Source organism: Dendropsophus ebraccatus, chromosome 2, assembly GCF_027789765.1.
Source record: "Dendropsophus ebraccatus isolate aDenEbr1 chromosome 2, aDenEbr1.pat, whole genome shotgun sequence".
Classification (NCBI taxonomy): Eukaryota; Metazoa; Chordata; class Amphibia; order Anura; family Hylidae; genus Dendropsophus; species Dendropsophus ebraccatus.
This window is the reverse complement of record NC_091455.1, coordinates 117,031,169-117,052,122: the sequence shown is the minus strand read 5'-3', so window position 1 is coordinate 117,052,122 and position 20,954 is coordinate 117,031,169. Positions and strand designations below refer to the sequence as shown.

Genomic DNA, 20,954 nt, shown 5'->3' with positions numbered 1-20,954 from the left:
AAGGTCATGTTCATTATTTTAAAGCTGATATTCCATACGGTCAGGGGCGTAACTACCAATATCACAGCCATAGCGCCTGCTAAGGGGCCCACCACATCAGGAGACCCAACCTGCAATACACTGGGCCTCTTGAGCTGTCATCATTCTACCAAGGAAGATGACTACCAGGAGAGACACTATGTACTGTAGGGGTAGGATAATTGGGGAGATATCTACTTTGGGGAACACTATGGGGGGATACAAGGTGATACCTACCATGGGGGACGCTAGGGGACAGTCTTCCATGGGGGCATTACCAACTGGGGGCAGAACTACTGCACTACTACTACTGTGCAAAAGGATAACAAACAGAGGAATTACATACACTCTGATGGAGGAAAGGAGGGGGGCCCAATCAAAAGTTTGCTATGGTGCCCAGCCCTTTCTAGTTATGCCCCTGCATACGGTGTGTGCACTGACAGCCAATTTCCCATTGACTTCAATAGGGTACATTATATTTTTGAAATTACGGATGTAATTTCTCCTCAAAATTATGGCTGTATTTTGTTATTATCTCTAAGATGTGTGAACATAACCATAAAGTTAAACATAAATTAAACATGTATGTATCATCTGTATAACATCTATGTAAATTTAGTAGTAAAAGTGTTGAACTTCAGATGTAAAGATATCATTGATGCCTCATTGTGAACAGTGCAAATTTTTTTAAACATGAAAGAATGAAGAAAAAAAATGTCTGCTTTTTTATTATCTAAAATAAGCTATATTAGGTTCTATGAAAAAAATGTATGTGTGCACAAAAACAAAATTTTTCACAATGTGTGCACAGGGGGCTGTTTTCTATACTCTCTAATGTACTACAGTATTAAATAAGAAAAACTACCATATTGTTTGTTATTTTACAGATGTATTTTTTTGAACATAGCCAAAAGCTGAAATGTTTCTCATGTTCAGCAACATGGGTCTGCTCACCCCTGAAGAATAGTTTGCCTCTTCTTCAGCATAATTTTTTGGACTAGTCCTGCAGTCAACTACTTGCATTAAAGTGATACTGTCAGCCCCCTTACGCTCGCTTCATTTCATCGGAGTACAGTGTCACCTAGGTGGGGGTTCACAGCAGTTGGGTCCCAGCTTCCTGCTAGAAAGAAGGCCCAAATGCCATGAACCCCCGCAATGGTGACTCTGTACTGTATTCTGATAAAATGAATCGATTTTAGAGCAAAAAGACAACACAGACAAGTTGTATACAGGTATATATCAAATGTGCAGCCTCTAAGCTTGTGGATGGTGTGGAGAACCTGCACATAAAGTAAGAGGGGTAATGGTGTCACTTTAAAGTCTGTTTAGAAAATATCTTTACTTTATAAGCATTTCAACTGTCAGGCATGGGGACTGTGTACAGACAGTTGAAACTGCAAAATCCTTGTTATATCAGAAGAGATGGGTTTTGTGAACATTGCACATATAATTTTTGAAGGGTTTTCACCTTGATGTTTTGAAATTTAGTTGGTGCTTGTTGTGTGTGCTACATGTATCAATTAGCTATAACATTTAAAGGAGACCTGTCACCCCCAGTGCCGGGGTGACAGGCTCCCGACCTCCAGTTAGATCCCCTTATACGTACCTCATCCCGCCGAGTCCCGCTTCCGGATCCGTTCCCGGGACGGAGATATCCCAGTCAGAAGCCGGCGTGCGCACTCTGGAGAGTGGTCCGGCGTCCATAGAGAATGAATGGAGCCGGACTCATCTCTGCAGCGCCTGCACGGCTCCATTCATTCTCTATTGACGCCGGACCTCTCTCCAGAGCGCGCGCACCGGCTTCTGACCAGGATATCTCCTTCCCGGGACCGGCTCCGGCAGCGGAACTCGGCGGGATGAGGTACATATAAGGGGATCTAACTGGGGGTCAGGAGCCTGTCACCCCGGCACGGGGGGTGACAGGTCCTTTTTAATTTTTTAGTCTTTAGTGGGCCAGCTGATAGTTGTAGGTGTTAGAACATTCAGTATATACAAGCAATACATAATTTTATTAAATTGAAAGAAAAAATGAATGCAAATCTTTCCATTATAATTTTGCCCTGTTAGTTCCACTTTTTAATTTTGTTTGAAAAAAAGACTGACAGAAATACTATCTGTGAACATCCTGTAGCCTATAAACCACAAAGGTGATTATCCTGGATTAGCATACTGTTGTGCAGACTGTCACTTTCCACAATGAAGACATTAAAAATACCAAAAGTGTTACCTTCAGCATCTAAACATAGGCCCTATCATCAAATGATTCTTATATATAAGGTTTCAAGAAAGATTGATAAAATCAAGTTTAATATATAGTCCAATATAAGCTTCTGAGTGTTTTGTATAGTTGTATATGATGGCGTAATAAACTGTATAAAGATTTACTGGGAATATAGTGATATTACAATATTTATTCCCTTACAGCATCCCTTTTTTGAATATTTATGTTGTATTGTATTACAATACAGAATTTCATTCCAGACGAGTTATATAAAATATCAGTTAAGATTGTCATTATTTGTGTCTGTAGTTCTTGTCACAAAGAATACATCATTTGCAATATTATCTTGTTACAATGACATGTACAGGTCTAGAGGTGACAGGCAGTATCTCTCCTGAGCAACTGAACCCTGGAGGAAGATATAGCTTTCAATCCCTTAACCTTTTCTAGCTAGTGGTCCCCAAAGAGTACTTGCCATTTATCCCTGAATCCATGCCATGTACATGAAGCTCTAGAGGCAATTTAGTTATGTCCTTTTGCCCTTGCCCTAAACTGACCTACACAGGAATGGCAGCAGCATCCTTCTGCATGAATTGTATCATTGCTTATCACTGTCTAATATCATTGTCTTACACTAAAACATATTCTGTAGTACATTTGGATATTTGGTAACCGATTGCAATACATAATTCATTAATGTGGAATGCTCATGAAGGGAGGGCTATCAGTCACTGGCAGAAGGCAGGGAAGCAAGAAGTAAAAGACAGAAATAAAACTACAGTTTTACAAACTTAGAAATAGGATAGGATAAGTATCTACAACTCTTTCAATAGAGGTTTTTTTTTCCAAGTTGCTTCTGATATTTCCCCCAACTTCAGGTTGTGTCCCCTTGTTCTTGTGTTCAGTTTTTATTAAAACATTTCCCTCCTGAACCTTATTTAGGACTTTGACTATTACAGGTTTCAATCATGTCCTCCTTTCCCTTCTTTCCTCCAGACTATATGGATATAGATGGATATTAGATGCTTTAGTCTTTCCTGAAAGGTTGTATGTAAGGATGGTCCGAACCTGCCGAGGTTCGGGTTCATACGAACCCGAATGCTCGGCAGCAGATTCCCGCTGTCTGGCCGCTCCGTGCAGCGGGTGGATACAGCAGGAGGACCGCCTGGAAAACTGGGATACAGCCTATGGCTATGGCTGTATCCCAGTTTTCCAGGCGGTCCTCCCGCTATATTCATCCTCTCCACGGAGCGGGCAGACAGCGGGAATCATTGCCGAGAGTTGGGGTTCGTACGAACCCGAACCTCGGCAGGTTCGGACCATCCCTAGTTGTATGCTTTAGACCCGCAATAATTTTTGTAGCCGTCTTTGGACCCATTCTATTTCTATTTTATCAATATCTTTTTGTAGGTGAGGTCTCCTGAACTGTACACAGTACCTACCACCTGGTTGCACTGTTAATTGTTAGGCCTGTCAGAAACCCCTACCCCTAAATCCTTCTCTTCTGAAGTCTTTACTAACAAGGAAAGATTTAAATCTACAAGTGAATACTATATTGTTTTGTATAAAATCCAGGTAATAGTCTGAAGAGCATATCTTCCTTTGTGTCACGGCCGCGGCGGCGTCCCCGTGTTCCGGGCCACCGCCGCGACCTCCTCCAGCCCCATGCAGCCGCCGGCGTCCCTGTGCAGGGACCCGGCGCTGCTGCTAGTTCGGCCCCTGGGGACGCCTCACCTCTCCTCCGCTCCTGTCTCCGTCTGTGCCGGCCGGCGCGCGCGTCCCCGCCTCCTAGGGCGCGCGCGCGCCGGCTGTCTCAGATTTAAAGGGCCAGTCCGCCCTTAATTGGTTAATTGCACCTATCACTCCCTATAAATCCCAGCATGCCCTGTCCCTTGTGTTGGAGCCTCTACATGCTTCCCATAGCGTTTGGCCCAGCCCCCTGTTGTTCCTGATACCTATCCGCTACCTGGTCCCAAGTCCTTGTTCCTGATACCTATCCGCTACCTGGTCCCAAGTCCTTGTTCCTGATACCTATCCGCTACCTGGTCTCTAGTCCTTGTTCCTGGTTCCTGTTCCCCTGTTACTTCATTGCTCCTGTGTTCAGCCTGTCACCTGCGGTTACGCCTACAGCCCTCCGCCAGCACCATCTCCTGCCTACTGCTCCTGCCACGCCTCGCCTGCCGTCACCAGCAACCAAGCCAGGGGTAGCGACCTGGGGGTCGCCTGCCGCAGCAAGTCCATCCCGCCTTGCGGCGGGCTCTGGTGAAAACCAGCGGCCCCTTACACTCCGCTCCCTGGTGAGGTTAGTGCCATCGCTGGTGACAGCCCAGTGGATCCACTACTCCAGGCGTTACACTCTGTAACACTGTCCCCACAGATCATGCAGTATTTTCACTTGACAGGTACACTACATCTTAAGTATTATTTTTAATATTCCTTTTACACTTCAAATGAGTTCAACTGGGAAGTCACATAATTGTTAAAATTATTTAAATAAAAAGGGGTTAAAAAGATCTTTAAAAATATCTATTTTTTTTCCCCAAGTAGCGCCTGCCATCGACAGACTGTGTCAATAGCTGAGTCATGGCAGCCATAGAGGCTTAACAAAGGCCTCGGGCTGCAATGACAATTCATTCATGGGGAGCTGATCTGAGCAACTGAACTACTAATGAAACACAGCAATAAAATGTAAATCATCTGTCCGCTTTGACCGCTGAGATTATACCTTGTACCTAGTATACTGTACCTTGTAACCTTGAGATCCTCACCCAAAACTTAATTGAAAAACCTTAATTTAAAAACCATAGATAAAAGAATGAGAACAGGAGTGATTTTCTTAAAGAGATGGTCTGTTCATGAGAATATATTGCACAGTGAAACTTTTTGAGATGACCATCTAAAACTGCACTGAAAAATGTAGAGTCTTCTAGAAAAGGGGGCTATCAGAAAAGAGGAAATTGGAAAATGATTTTCCTAAAAATCTTAAAGCGCTATATAGAAAATAACTACATTTAAACAGACAGCTTTGATACTGTATCTGAGCTGATGGATCATGATAATAACATCTGATGTATCATATGGCTAGAAAAATATAAAAGGTTTTCATTGTAGATGTTTTCATATGTAAACTTCACTTTCTTAAAGTGTTAATAGCAATGCTGCTTTATTGATACTATGAGATTACAGATGTTCAGAGAGGCATGGCCAGGTATTGTTAAAGCTCTAATAATCATTTCCAGTTCTTTAAACTCTAAATACCGGTATGCTGCACTTTAAAAAGACTCCATTCTACATCCTTAGCAGTATTCAGTTAAACTTCTTGCTGTGAATAAATCGCCTATTGTGTTCTCCACGTAAGTAAGAAAGAGAAAGACGTCAGCATATGATGCACATTATTTGAACCAATGTATTTTTAACATTCTTTTGAATGTTGAACTCCTTTCATCTCTTCTGTAAGCAGGAGCATCCACCTACACAGTGAACTGGGACACAGATGGGAGTCTGTTTTAAATATGTGAAAAAATGTAGTCACTTATTCTATCTCATGAAATGGGTTATAAACAGTGCACATTTTCTAGAGTACTCTCCTTTGTTATGTATTTCAACGTCATAGGTAGTAGACTACTATACCGGTTTTCTGTAGAAATAATTTGTCCAAAACACTTATTAGACTAGACGGTTATAGTATTCCTAGATGTGCACCATTAAAAAGCTTTCACACATAGCAAGTATATACAGCGAATCTCTAAGTCATTCAAGAATATAACTTATTTAACAATAGTGTGGTTAGAACAACACATCCCAAAGGAAAAGGTCAGCTTTTATTCTGTGTAAGTTGTGCCAATTTCTATGTCAATTTATCTCAAAGGTGCACAGTGTACACTAGAGAATACATATTCTGTAACCTGGAACATCTACATATTAGGAGCCTGTAGGTATAGAATATCTGGTCCACTGAATTCAAGTAGACAACACATTAAAAGATAGCTTAGGAAATCTATCAGGATGTGCATTCAGAGTGTAAAATATGGAAATCCTGGGTATCAGATCTGCAGTAAGAAGGTGTTGTGATGCTTCAAAGATTGCCCCCTTCAATGTCTGTCCAGGAACAGTGGCTTGTTGTATTAGTCATACTTTATATGGCTTTACAATATTTGCCTGTTCTTCTAAAATAGAGACACCAAAGTCTTACGTTATCCTATCTTATCTTATCTAAGATTATGACTCTAAACAGACTTTACACAGCTGTAATGTTCTGGTTGCACTTTAAGCTGATTTCACATATGCTACAATTCCTGTGTAGTTAGAATGCATAATAAATCATATATTTTCTAGAACAGGCTATTGTCATAATCCCCAAGCAAGACACATACAATTGTCAAGATAAAACATAGAAACATAGAAGATTGTTGGCAGAAATAGGCCCATTTAGTCTGCTTTTTTAGTATTTCCCTTTCTTATAATCTTAGGGTAGATACTGTATATATTTATCCCAGTCAGGTTTACATTCAGTAAATATACAGTAGATTTACCAACCACATCTGCTGTAAGTTTATTCTACTACTCTTTCAGTAAATAAATATTGCTTCTGTTCTTTCTCCCAACTAACCCTTGACTGTGTCCTCTTGTTCTTGAGTTCAGATTTTTTTTTCTAAAAACACTTTCCCCCCAGATCCTTATTTAGTCCTTTACATATGGTGCATGGTGCCAGGTTAAGCTGGCAATATAAGTGAATATATACCTTCTGTAATGCCTCTTGTTTTTTTTTACTGCAGTTAGTATGATGCAAACCTTTATGGCCACTATTTTTATTTTACACTTTTTGATCTCTGTGACTGCACCCATCTCCTGTGACTGTATGCAAAGTAGCTCACCTTCACAAAGAAATGTGCTGACTCTCTAGAACCACCAATTGGGAAAAATAGCTTCCCTTGTAGGTCAGTGAATAAGCCCTCAAAGAGCTACTTTGTATACTTTTTCCGAAACAGGCCAATGAGACTCAGTATAGTAGCTTGGTGGTCTCCCCAAAGAAACACGTTTCCTCTTCAGACCCACAAAGGCATTTCGTCCGGCCACCTAACACCCAGGGTTGTACTGATGAGCAGAGATGAAGGAATATCGGGAAATCTTAGGTTCGATTGAACTCGAACATTTTCGAACGTGCAACATTTGATTCCCGATGCCTTCCCGGTCCGTGGGGAAAGAGGAGACAGCCCGTGTACCGCCTGAAATTCAGGGATACAGCCTAGGTAATAGGCTGTATTCCGGCGGTACTCAGGCAGTCTCCTCTTATCCCATCAACCGGGAAGGCATTGGGAATCAAATGCTGCACGTTCGAAAATGTTCGAGTTCGATCGAACCTAAGATTTCCCGATGTTCTATCATCTCTACTGATGAGTAGCAAGAACTTCAAAACATCTGTCTACACTTGGATAGTTGTACATTTTCAAGGATTCTGCTTTAACTGATAACTTCTTCTTGCCCAGCTCTACTTTTAGAACGGGTTTACAATAAAAACAGACATATAATAGTCATTCAGGAGACAATGATCCTACAATAATGTAACATTTTATATTCATTTATAAAGCAATATATATTTCTCACCAAAATATTAATGCAACACAGTTATTTTTTTTTTTTTACAAGGCTTATCATTACTTTGCAAGAGAACGTAAGATAACAGTGGTTCCTGGCAAGGTTGGTTAATGTGAATTTCCTGGCTCTGTGTCAGCCTAACTTCCAGGAACAGCCTTAAATTACTCCATTACTGAGATGTTCAATCCGGAACTAAGTAGACAAAGGCAGGCAATGGGATATCATTATTGAAACCCCTGTAGAATTGATTGAGATGATGGAGAAAGCTGTTGTATTATATACATACATTTGAGCTGAATAAATTTTACAGGCAATCAATGCACTGTGAAATTGAGCATTTCAGCTTCTTCAAGTCAATGAAGGTGCAGGGAGCTCTGAAACGGTTAAAGAATTGCTTCTTATCACTACGTCAAGGTATGAAGGCATCAGGGCTACACTTAATCTATAATGACATTCCCCCTCTACAAACATTTTATTACAGCGGCTGGCACATTTTACTTATTAATACTTCATAATCTGAGTGATCAAGCCTTTTTTTCCATGACCGTCATATGACGTAAAATTCTGCAGTGTCACATTCATGTGTCAGGAATGCATTATAATAAATGCCAGAAGGAAGACTGCACCCTCTGATGTTCTGATAATAGTTCTTTTTTCAAGGAAATGATAAAAAGATACCTAAGCAACTTCAGGAAGGATCGGTTTTCAATTCATTTTTTTCCTGCAGCCATGTGGAAGCTTTTGCTAGTGTTCATCCAAGTTAGGTCTTACCAAGCATGTCTAGTGTACTAATGGGTCCTGCAAATCTATTATTCATTTCCATAACATCTATTATAAACTCGGAGCAAAAATGTCTCTTGTGTTTTTAGTTCCTTGCTCTACTTTGAAATTGTAAAATGCTGTTTAAAGGAACAGGCATGTGCATATACATCCCCCTTTCCTTAGACATCAAACATTTATTTCTTCTAAGTACTTTAATGTATAACTAATTATTACAAAGAAACACTATGATAATCTATTTCTTTCTTTCTTTCTTTCTTTCTTTCTTTCTTTCTTTCTTTCTTTCTTTCTTTCTTTCTTTCTTTCTTCAGTATGAATATGGTGTCCATAAAGGTCAAAGTAAACAACCTCCTCAAAGTCATTATCAACATCATAAATAATGTCAACTTATATGCAGAACTAATTAATTCTATCCTGTTTTTTTAAACCGCACATTCAGACCACCTCCTGCCACCTTAACCTCAAAACCATTTCCAGAATCTGCTCTTTTTTCAACTGTGACTCAACTAAACTGCTGGTACATTCTCTCATTTTCTACCGCTTGGACTACTGCTACATTCTCTTCTCTAACCTTCCATCTAACACCCTTACTCTCCTCCAGTCTATTCTCAATACTGCTACCTGACTTATACACCTCTCCTCTCGCTTTCTCCTCTGCCAATCCCTTTAATGGCTCCTCATTACCCAACAAATTAATTTTAAATTAATTTTAAAAGTAAACATGAAATCACATCACAAAAATTATTTTAAATTGTTGAGCATGACATACTAGGCCAGGGGTGTCAAACTCAAATACACAGAGGACCAAAATAAAAAAAATTGGACAAAGTAGCAGGCCAACCATGATATTTAATAAATATTGCATGCAACGTTTCTGGCACTGTCAGAGCAGCGTGCGCCGTTCCTGGCACTGCCTATCCTAAATTAATTTTCCTGACATGAAAGTTAACCATTATATCCCTCAAGCAGTAGGTAATCCCATAATTGTGCCCCATGTAGTAGCCACCCCAAATAGTTCCCCACATACTAGCCAGGCCTACTATTAGAGACCTACATAGTAGCCACCCCACCCTATTAGTTTTTTTTTTATAGTTGTCAGCCCTCTCCAGTAGTCTTATATAGTAGCCAGCCCTCCCCAACAGTCTCTTATGTAGAAGCCAGTCCTCAAGAATAGTCTCTAAAATAAAAGCCAGCCCCTACTGTAGTTGTTCATGACTGCCCCCTTATCTTGGACTCACCCTTCCTGCGGCTCCAGAGGCTGCAGAAGGTGCCTGTCGGAGGATATGCGCAATGACTTCACCACATTGCCAGCGTTGGGGCACTACTGAGATACTTCTAGGCCACAGGCTAAAAACTGCCTGCGGCCTACAAGATTATAATATGGGTGGTCCAAGCAGCTCTACGGACCACCCATATTATAATCTGCTGCAACGTCAGGTGGGCCAAATTTAACACAGCAATGGAAAAGCATGGCGGGCCAAAAATAATGGCACCACGGGCCAGATTTGGCCAATGGGCCAGATTTTGACATGACTTACTAGGCCATCCACAACCTGTGTCCTCCATATATCTCTGTCCTGATATTCTGCTAACGTCCCTCAAGCAACCTCCGATCCTCCAATGTCCTTTGTCTGTGTTTTTCCTTCCCCAACACATCCATCTCTAACCCACCATCAAGACCTTTTAAAAACAAGCTGAAACCTCACCTCTTTAAATTAGTCTACAATCTACTATAAGGCTATGTACAACAGCTGTGATTATTACGAAAATATATGTTATCTCTCCGTCTCTGGGATTCCACCTGGAGCGTATACACATGGTATAAACTCCGGCCAGGATCCGACCATACGCTCCATAGTGTGCTGTGGCGAGTTCTGATGCGGGCGCGCACGGATGCGCCCGCATCAGAACACTGCGGCCAAAAAGATCATGTGATCACTGCGGCCGAGATGATCTTTTCAGAGACCGTCCGTTGCGTGACCTGGACGGGTCATGGAACGACCAGTCTCATACAAAGTGTGCACATAGCCTAACTCCAATCTAAGATATGGGGGAGCTCACCAAAAATACAGAAAAAACAAGGGGTGCAGCTAAGTGTCCAAAGAAACAACCTTATAAAAATAAGCAAGAAACAAACTATATCCAAACAAAATGCAAAGTTTATTGGGACAAACAGAAAACACACCACAACAAACAACAATAAAATCAATTAAAAAAACACATAGGTATATAGAAAACTAATCAGGAGGACAATATACTCTCCTACTTTACCAGGGAATCAAGCATGTTAGTGATGCTCCACATGATCAAATGTAAACTGTAAAGTGCATAAAAATAGAATTGCTGGCAGAATACAAAAAAGATCGATATATGAAAAATAGTACACAATATAAAGAATCCAAAGTGCTACAGTGCAAACATGCAAATAAGTCATTAAATCATTGTAAACACCAATATGAACCTCTAACATAGCAAGAAGTGCCAGACCATATATGCAACATTAAGTAAGTTTACATGGGAGCAGATGCCCTGGTGCAGACCCAACGCGTGTCGTCACACACAGTGACTTCGTCACATAGCCTAACTCTGCATCACACTTTGAGTGGCTGCCCTTTACCTTCTGTCTCCCTCCCATTACCTTGTAGATTGTTAGCCCTCGCAGGGTCCTCTAACGCTATGCACTAATCTGCCACTTAACCTATTCATGTAATGTGTTTTGATTTTGTAATGCTCTGTTACTCTTATTGCTCTAGAATCAAGGGGAATTTTAAAATAATAATAATATTAATAATAATAAATACCTTTTTGCTTTAGATATCCATCCTATTTGTTCACTTTTACTGGCAGCACACATAAACGTATCTCTAAACATATATGTTGCTTTAACCAATTGCCGCAAAATAACGTTATGTGAATGTCATGTAAAGCAGGTAGTTCCTGCAGTATGACATTCCCGAAACATCATGCTGTCCCTGCCTCCCCCACTGTCCCTGGGGGAGATCGGGAACTGTCCCGCCGCCACTGCCTGGAGGGGAGTCCAACACTATAAAGTGACAGGCTTAACTACTGTGCCATCCACAATGTAGCTATCAGCTCCTGCTCTTCTCCATGTCATGTTGCCCTTTCTGCTACAGCTTCTTCTGAGCTCCAGTATTAGCTCCACCTACAGGGACAGGGCTAACATCCTGCCAGCCCATGGGAGAAACCCCTGCCCCTACTACACCTGTGATCATGTTCAGTGGAAGGAACAAGAAGCAGATATTGAACATGACATTACAGGAAGTAGAGAAGTCAGAAGCAGAGTGGTCATATGACTGAGCCTGAAAAACAAGTGGAACTAGAAATAATTGTAATAATAATAACAATAAATTATAAGTTAATTGAAAAGTCCCAGGCAACCCCTTTAAGCAGTAGCTATGGATGGGTGATAACAAGCTAAGATTGGAGTACCCCTTTAGTGCTACTTTATAGCATGCAGAATTCTGTTTTTTTTTCCAGTCACAGTACTATGTATATCCAGTGCATAGATAATAATGATACAATTTTGCCTGCCTTTAGTCACCACTAGCGGTACATAGTATCTTACTCCATATTGTTAATACACTTATCTGAACAATATATTGAGTAGAAGTATACAGTAAGCTTTTAAACTTCCCCCAGTGCTGGTTGCAGGCAGTCTGAACTTTTTGCATTGCAATCTATTTCTATTTTGTTGCTCTGTAGTAGAAAAAGTATCTTAACATGTTACCTGAAGTAAATGAGTAAAACAGTCAACTTACCTCTAAATTATATTCTTCAACTGTCCTTTTTAAGGGATCGACTATTTGCCAACAAATCAAAATACATAGATCAATCAAAAGCATTCCACCGACTATTACCAGAAGCTTCTGATCCTTTATGATCTGAAAAAAAAGAGTGTATAGTTTAGGACTCTCTCACATCTGTGCTATGTTATGAACTGAATGCAAGAACAAGGAAAAACAATCTGAGGTTAGTTAGGGGTAAGATCAGATGTACTATGAGAAAATATTACTTTACTGAAAGAGTAGTTTGTAACAATTTGGATGTTTGGAACAATTGTGGAGCATATTGGATGTGGTAAATCTGCAATATCTGAATGTAAACCTGCTTGGGATAAACATATATCTATTCTAAGATAATAAGAAGAGAAATACTGAAAGGTCAGACTAGATGGACCAAAGGGTCTTTTTCTGCCAGTAGTCTTCTGTTTCTATCCATTCACGTTGTTAGGCTAGGTTCACACACAGTAGAGGCCGGATGAACTTCATTTCTTTTGAATTGGGATGCAGGAGCATTTGGGTTTGCCTGCATCCCATTTACCCAAAGCAAACAATGTAAATTGCTGCCGGAGCCGCACTCTACATTGTGTGAACTGTCAGTGTTGTGCAGCCGCTATTCAATGTGGCCGTGATAACACTGACTTCAGTGCAATGTAAATTCTCAATCATGGCTAGTGTTGCAACAACGGCCGTGATTGATTGAAAATTTACGTTGTGTGAACATAGCCTTAAACAGATCAGATGTGAAAAAGAAGCAACATCTATTTAAATCCATTCCTTTATATTTTGATGTAGAAATTTGAACATATGTTCATTGTTTATTTGAATGAGAAAGAAGTTTGAGCATGAAAGATTTTTCTTTTCTCTTTAAAAGATTGACAGCAAAGAGAATGGAGCCAAACGAAAGGAAAACTGAGAAAAGATGTGTCCCATAGCCATCTTTTTACACCTGAATGCATCAGACAAAGTAAGAATATGAATGCAAATATGAACGCAGTCTTATAAAAAAAAAATTACAAAATGGGTTTAACCCCTTAGTGACCACCATTACGGCTTTTTAAGACAATCAATAAAGAGCCTTAATCCGGTTCCATCGACATTTTATGGCAGGATTGGAATTAGGATCTGCCATACTCCTGCGCCAGCATCACAGGGAATCAGCTGACATTACCTGGAGTGAGGAATCCTTCACTCCGGGTAGCATAACCTATTTCATGCCATTGTCAAATCATGACCGCGAAATGTAATGTATTTTGATGGTGTATACCTAACATATCAGAAATCCAGAGTTGTGATCTGGCTTCTGATTGGTACCATGGCAAAGCCAGGGGCCTCCAGAAAAGCTCTAGGGCATGCCATGGATATGCCTTTACAAAGCCGGGCTTCTGCCCTCTGCCCATGTGACATATATAATACAGTGGTAGTGCAGCGTATTATATCAGTGATTGAACATAATAACCCCCCCATTCTACCCCCAAATAATAAAATGTAATTTATTCTCCATTTTAATTAAATCGTTATATAAAACATCAAAAAATGTATACATGTTTGCGATCGCTGCTTCCATAATGACCCAAGGTATAAAACTATATCAGTTAATATCATGTTTAAAAAAATATAATAGTATAAAAAATGAAGACACATTATTATTATTATAAAAATACATTTTCCATTATTCCTCCAAAAAAAGGGTTAATAAAAAAAATCTCAATTCTAAATCCTAAATCTCAAAATGGTGGCAATAAAAAGTAAAAGTTGTCCTGCAAAAAACAAAAATTCATATGGCTATGTGGGAAAAAAAGCAAACAATGGTATGACTCTTAGAGGGCAGCAATGAATAAAATAAGAAAACTGCTTGGTCATTAAGGCCCAAAATAGGCCAGTCACTAAGGAGTTAAGTGAATATTTATTCTTTACAATTCTTAATTATCAAAATAAGAAACATATTAAGGAATATTCTATTTTTTTATTACAATAACCTTATTTTTTTGTTCACTTTTCTAGGAGGATCCTGTCTCCCAAACTCAAACTTCTCCGTTGTGATCCTTAGACTAGGTTGCTAAACTATGATATTTTAAAATGTGCCCTTCTATTTCCTAACACGGGTCAGCCTTTCCATATTAGATAAGTGCAATATTTGCATTCCTATATGTTTTCTTCCCCATCTGTCATCCAGATTGCATTGTCCAATGAATTATTACTTGATGTTGTTGCTCTGTACATGCATCATTTTTGGTTATTTCCATATGATATCAGCAAAGTGTACTGCCAAATAAATAATTTTAGGACGCTATAACCTCAGTATTCCATGGTTTATTTTTTTCCTCAGGGACACAAGTAGAGAATGGTATATAAATAAGTGATATGTTTTGCATGCCGCTGAGTGCACTACACTATCTAATAAATAATTAGCATCATTCTGCTACTCTGAACTTGAGGCAATCTAGTTTGTTTTGTCTGTGACATGGGAAGAGAACACGGTACAACAATTCGTATAATGTCAGTTCTCTTTATATTTAAGATTTCACAGTTTTAGTGTATTATATGTGAAGTATTTTCATTTTTTTTACCTCTAGTATGGGCATTTTTGAGCTTGTTAAGCCACCTTTTACTTTGCAAAACATTTTTATCCTAATACTAGTTGGGGTGTGGATAATAGCAGCAGTATCAGTCATTAGGAATAGAAGTAAAAATAATGGGCTACAACTAATTTATAGCTCATGGTGGTTAGACAAAGTACCAGCTAAGCTAATTGTTATATAAAATATTTCACATGTAGTCAACATATTAAGTTTGGCAATTCCTTACCCCTTCTCAGTGCCCCTCTAACATGTGAGCGATTTGTTGCTATATCAAGGGAGTATAGCAACAAAGGGGTAGTGCAGCTTTTTCTTTTTGTGCTTAATTAACACACATTACAAAAGTTATATAACTTTGTAATGTGTGTTAATAAGCTGACTGGTCCTGTTTGGCTGAACTTGCTGGAAGCCATGTGATGCACTCCAGCCAATAAAAAGGCTGCCGATGAGCATGCGTACCAGCAGCTTTTTTTTCACCCATTCACTGCACCCGGACCCGGAAGTGAGGATGGCGACCGAAGATGGCGGGGATGCGGTCAGCGGGAAATTCTAACGCGATGGATCGGTGGGATGATAAGTATATTTTTTGTGTATGTCTATTTTTTTTCTTTGCGGAGGGGGGGGGGGGGGGGGGGGGGGGGGGGGGGGGGGGGGGGGGGGGGGGGGGGGGGGGAGGAGGGCGCCGCACTACCCATTTAAGTACAGTTTTGTGATGTCATTATTAGTTATGCATTGGCTGTCATTTATGTAGTAATAAAGATGGATATGAGAACCCATCCTCACACAAAATGTTTGTGAGGTAAGAAATGAACACCATACCCTTGCGTAATCATAGATTGGTTCAAGGGGTCCTTATTCAGTTACACTGCAGTGGGAATGAGCTATTATATTGTAGTAAGGGATGACACTTTTTGACATGTACTTAGCAATGTTCAGTAGCTCCATGGAGATTGAATGGGGAACTGGCTGCAAGTACGTGCTGCACTCCCTATCCCTCATCCTATGTACACTTTGGGTATGTCTGCAGCTTCAAAGGATGGACAGATGAATATCTTCCTGTACAAACTGAATTTTCCCCATCCTTGCTTTATCACCTCTCTGCTCAATGAGAAAATGCCTGAACCATTTGACCCTAAATTGGGAACAAAGATACATTGAGTGCCTGGGAAGGTTAGAGCCTGATGTGCAGGAGAGGAGGGAAATAGGGAAGACCACCTGTACAAATGGGGACATAATTAGAGCTGCGTGTCTCCCCAGCAGTGCACAGGTGAGGGAATTAACCTCAGCCAGAGCTATAAAGACATGAATGTCCAGATCCAAAGAATCACAGTCACAGGTATGACAGCCAGGCCTGGTGGGAACTCACAAGGAGAATAGACCCATAGAAATAAATGGTAGAATGTTCTGGAGATCAAATTTTATCTCACAAAGATGATGTCAGTGTCTGAGCATACGGCACACACACACACACACACACACACACACACACACACGCACACACACACTAATGGTAGTTGAGAAGGTATAGTGAAGCCTTAGCAACAATAAAAAAAAAATAGTAGACCCCCCCACCACCACCACAGCTATACAGCACCTCTCCTCCCAACTATACATTACAGGTATACAGGACCTCCCCCAACTATACACTACATGTATGACCCCCCCAACTGTACACAACAGGAGTACAGCACAGAGTAGAGTATTACTATGTTAGATGTACAGGAGAGGAGGGAGATAGGGAAGACCACCCCATAAAAATGCATGTTATTTATTCCTGATCCTAAAGAGAAAAGCTCATACAGCTTGACTCAGGCTGCGTTCACACTACGTATATTTCAGTCAGTATATTTCAGTCAGTATTGCAACCAAAACCAGGAGTGGATTAAAAACACAAAAAAAGGATCTGTTCACACAATGTTGACATTGAGTGGATGGCTGCCATATAACAGTAAATAACTGCCATTATTTCAATATAACAGCCGTTGTTCTAAAATAACAGCAAATATTTGCCATTAAATGGCGGCCATCCACTCAATTTCAACATTGTGTGAACAGATCCTTTCTGTGTTTTTAATTCACTCCTGGTTTTGGTTGCAATACTGACTGAAATATACTGACTGAAATATACATATACTGACTGAAATATACGTAGTGTGAACGCAGCCTTAGACATTTCATTTTTCCTTTTCATTTAATAACTGCTTTTCTTAATAGTATGTGCATTTATTCAGTCTCTTTTTCTGATACTTCAAAATGAAGGCCATTTTTATTGGACGTTCATCATTACCAACAAGAAACAACTGTTATTTTATATAACTACAGGCATCATTATACAAATGATGACCATTGTTATAAAACAAGCTGTAATAGGTTCAGACTTAATATTCCCATAAAGGGGCACTTCAGCCAGGACCCTTTTTTTGTCAATGCCTGGGAAGGGCTGCAGAGCTGCTGCCTGAATGCCACAACCCAGTCCCCTCGGTATCTGGCCGCCTTCTAGTCTTAAAGGGGTAGTGCGGCGCTAAACAATTATTCACTAAATAACACACAGTACAAAGTTATACAACTTTGTAATGTATGTTATGTTAGTGAATGGCCCCTTTCCGCGTGTTTCCGGCCGAACTGCTCCGACCGTCCCTCGTGCCGGCCGCCCTCTGCCACGTCATCAATGCTCAGCTGCGATTGGCTGAGCATAACTGTGCTCAGCTAATCGCGGCTGAGCAGCTGATGATGCGGCAGAGGTCGGCCGGCACGAGGGACAATCGGAGCAGTTCGGCCGGCCGCCCGGGAGTGGCGTCGGTGGGGGGAGAAACACGGGGAAGGGGGCCATTCACTAACACAACATACATCACAAAGTTGTATAACTTGGTAATGTGTGTTATTTAGTGACTAATTGTTTAGCGCCACACTACCCCTTTAAGTAAGGACTTGACATGTCATGTGCCAGGCCCGCACAGCAATTTAGCGGCAGAGGTGGGACACAACTACAACTGCTGAAAGGCTGAGCAAGCCTGCCATGTCACATGTCAAGCGTCATCTCAAGACCAGGAAGGCTGGACCCCAGGGGACCGAAAGGGGCAGAATACAGAAATCAGCACTGGATCCGGGGAGATAAATAGATGTTAATATTTTTAACCATCCCTCTCAGGCATTACTGAAAAAGGGAGCCTGGATGAAGTACCCCTTTAAAGAATTCATAGCACAAAAGATAGAATGCTGCCAGTGTTAAATATGGACAGCATATATCTATGATGGGTTGCAATTTAGGCTTAGTTTGTAACCTGAGCGGAAGGTGCTCAGGGAAAAAGGAAAAAATAAATTAACCCCTCACTGTCACACACGTCACATATTGGATACATGTATAGCTAATATTCTGCAAACTTAAGACATACTTATACATATTTAAACAACAGAAAATAAAGACACTATTCCTTTTTTATTAACCCAAAAAGTGACTGACTTTGTCTTAAATTTGAATTAAAGGTCGGTGTCCAGAGGCTATGTCACTATTGTATGAATCATGTTCTAGATTATAAACAGAACAAAGTCTCGCAATAGTCTGCAATCCAAGTTGCCCTCAGGCATTGCCTCTAGATCAGATGTCATTGTTGTATGCTACAAAAAAATGTATTTTTCTACTATAGATGAATCATATTAAACTCTAATAGCCATGTGAAATGTGTCTGCTGTCAGCTAAAATTAATCAAAATTTAAAAACATATGCTTTGCCAAATTAATCTCTGTGCCTGCACTGTTTTGATTTTTTTTATTCTTTTTGTTTTATTTATTTTTTTGGCTGTAACCCCTTCTGGCCAAAACAACAACAACCACAGAAACTATGTCTGATGGAAAAGTTACTTAAAATGTACCTGGCATTTTAACTTTCGAAACCTTAATCAACAGTAGTTGTTAAATAAAGCAAGTTAGCAATTTACATTCACAATTTTTTATTTTATTTTTTAGTTATAATGGAAAACATGTTACTTCCTGTGTTAAGACTTTTTTTTTTCTAAACAAAGGTAGTCCCGTGTTTCCCAGGCCATCTGTGCCCAGAGAAGGCAGTCTCACAGAGAAGGTAGTCATGTGATTGATGGACACACTGAGCTGCTACTCTTAGTACAGGTCAAACTTCATGGGGGGCAATTATGAAGACCTGCGTACGAGTATGCCGGTCTTAAATAAAACCCCGCCCCCTTTTTCCCAGACGAGCTTACTAAGAGGCAGTTAACAAACATACAGTAGAATCAGTCTACCCCCATGCGTACATATTATCAGGTGCAAAGCTTAAATTACACAGTTGCATACACATTAGTGTAAGCATTTCATTTGCATTCATTTGTGTACAGATTGCGTACATTTCGGTCGAGAGTTACCTACATGCGTACAGATTATCAGACGCAAAGTGTAAATTAAGCAGTGACGTATATGCAAGTTAAGCAAGTTCGAATATGTTCGAAAATGATGGTTATAACCATTCCGAACATCAAACAAATTGTTCATGATTGGCGAACACGAATAATTAGCATCTTGTTCGTACAAACATACGAACATTTACAAACATGTTCGCTCATCACTACAGAGGACTACAAAGACTTCTTCATTTGTGGCCTTATAGCAAAGAAATGCAAGTATACAGAAAGATAAAAATTGCAAACATATAATCTACTGATAACTTAAGTTAAGCAGGTGTTTTGGAGGTGACAGAGTCCCTTTAACCCCTTCAAGACCAAGCCTATTTGGGCCTTAATGACCAGGCTCATTTTTTTAAATCTGACCTGTCTCACTTTATGCACTTATAGCTCAGTGATGCTTTAGCGTATGCTAGCAATTCTGAGATAGTTTTTTCGTCACATATGGCACTTTAAATAAGTGGCAAAATTTGGTCACTACTTAAATATATCATGAAAAATTAAATTTTTTTTGCATTTTAAGAACTTTGAAATTCTCTGCTTCTAAAAAAAGAAAGTCGTATCACATAAATTAGTTACTAAGTCACATTACCAATATGTCCTCTTTATTCTGGTTTCATTTCATAAACATATTTTACCACATTTTTGTGAAAGTTTCCAAAACTGATTTTTTTTAGGGATCAGTTCTTTTTTTAAGTTGATTTAGGAGGTTTGTATACTGGAAACCCCCATAAGTGAAAAAATTTAAATTTTCCAATAATATATATGTTTAGATTAAAGTTTCTCATTTTCAAAAGGAACATGAGAGAAAAAGCACCCCAAAATTTGTAACGCAGGTTCTCTTGAGTACTACGGTATCCCATATGTGGGCGTAAACCACTGTATGGGCACACAGCAGGGCTCAGAAGGAAGGGAGCGCCAATTAGCTTTTCCATTGCAGATTTTGCTGAAGAAGTTTCCGAGCGCCAGGTGCGTTTGCAGAGCCCCTGTAGTGTCAGCAGAGAGAAAAACCCCCATAAGTCACAGCATTTTGGAAAGTACACCCCTCACAGAATTCATCTTGGGGTAGGATGAGCATTTTGACCCAACAGGTGTTAGAGGAAAGTATTAAAAATTAGACAGTAAAAATGAAAAACTCGAATTTTTCCAATAATATGTTCGTTTAGTTTGAAATTTCTCAATTTCACAAGGAACAAGAGAAAAAAAGTACCCCAAAATTTGTAACGCAGGTTCTCCTGAGTTAAAAGGTACCTCATATGTAGGCATAAACCACTGCATGGGCACACAGCGGGGCTCAGAAGGAAAGGAGCGCCAATGAGCTTTTTCAATGCAGATTTTGCTGAAGAAGTTTCTGAGCGCCAGGTGCGTTGGCAGTGCCCCTGTAGTGCCAGTGGAGTAAAATCTTGCCATAAGTCACCCCATTTTGGAAAGTGCACCCTTCAAGGAATTCATTTTGGGGTGTGGTGAGCATTTTGACCCCACAGGTGTTAGAGGAAAGTATTCCAAAAGTATTAGTATTTCTCAATTTCACGAGGAACAGGGGAGAAAACTC

At 40.0% G+C, this 20,954-nt stretch overlaps 1 protein-coding gene across 3 annotated transcripts in view; it reads right to left on the bottom strand.

Moving 5' to 3' along the window:
• The window catches only part of GABBR2 (gamma-aminobutyric acid type B receptor subunit 2), a 505,458-nt gene that overhangs the window by 106,294 nt on the left and 378,210 nt on the right, over window positions 1-20,954 (bottom strand). For all 3 annotated transcript variants that reach the window (XM_069958150.1, XM_069958151.1, XM_069958152.1), the window contains exon 13: window positions 12,394-12,516. In XM_069958150.1, the coding sequence (XP_069814251.1) occupies window positions 12,394-12,516 (123 nt within the window). The remainder of the gene's footprint in view (window positions 1-12,393; window positions 12,517-20,954) is intronic.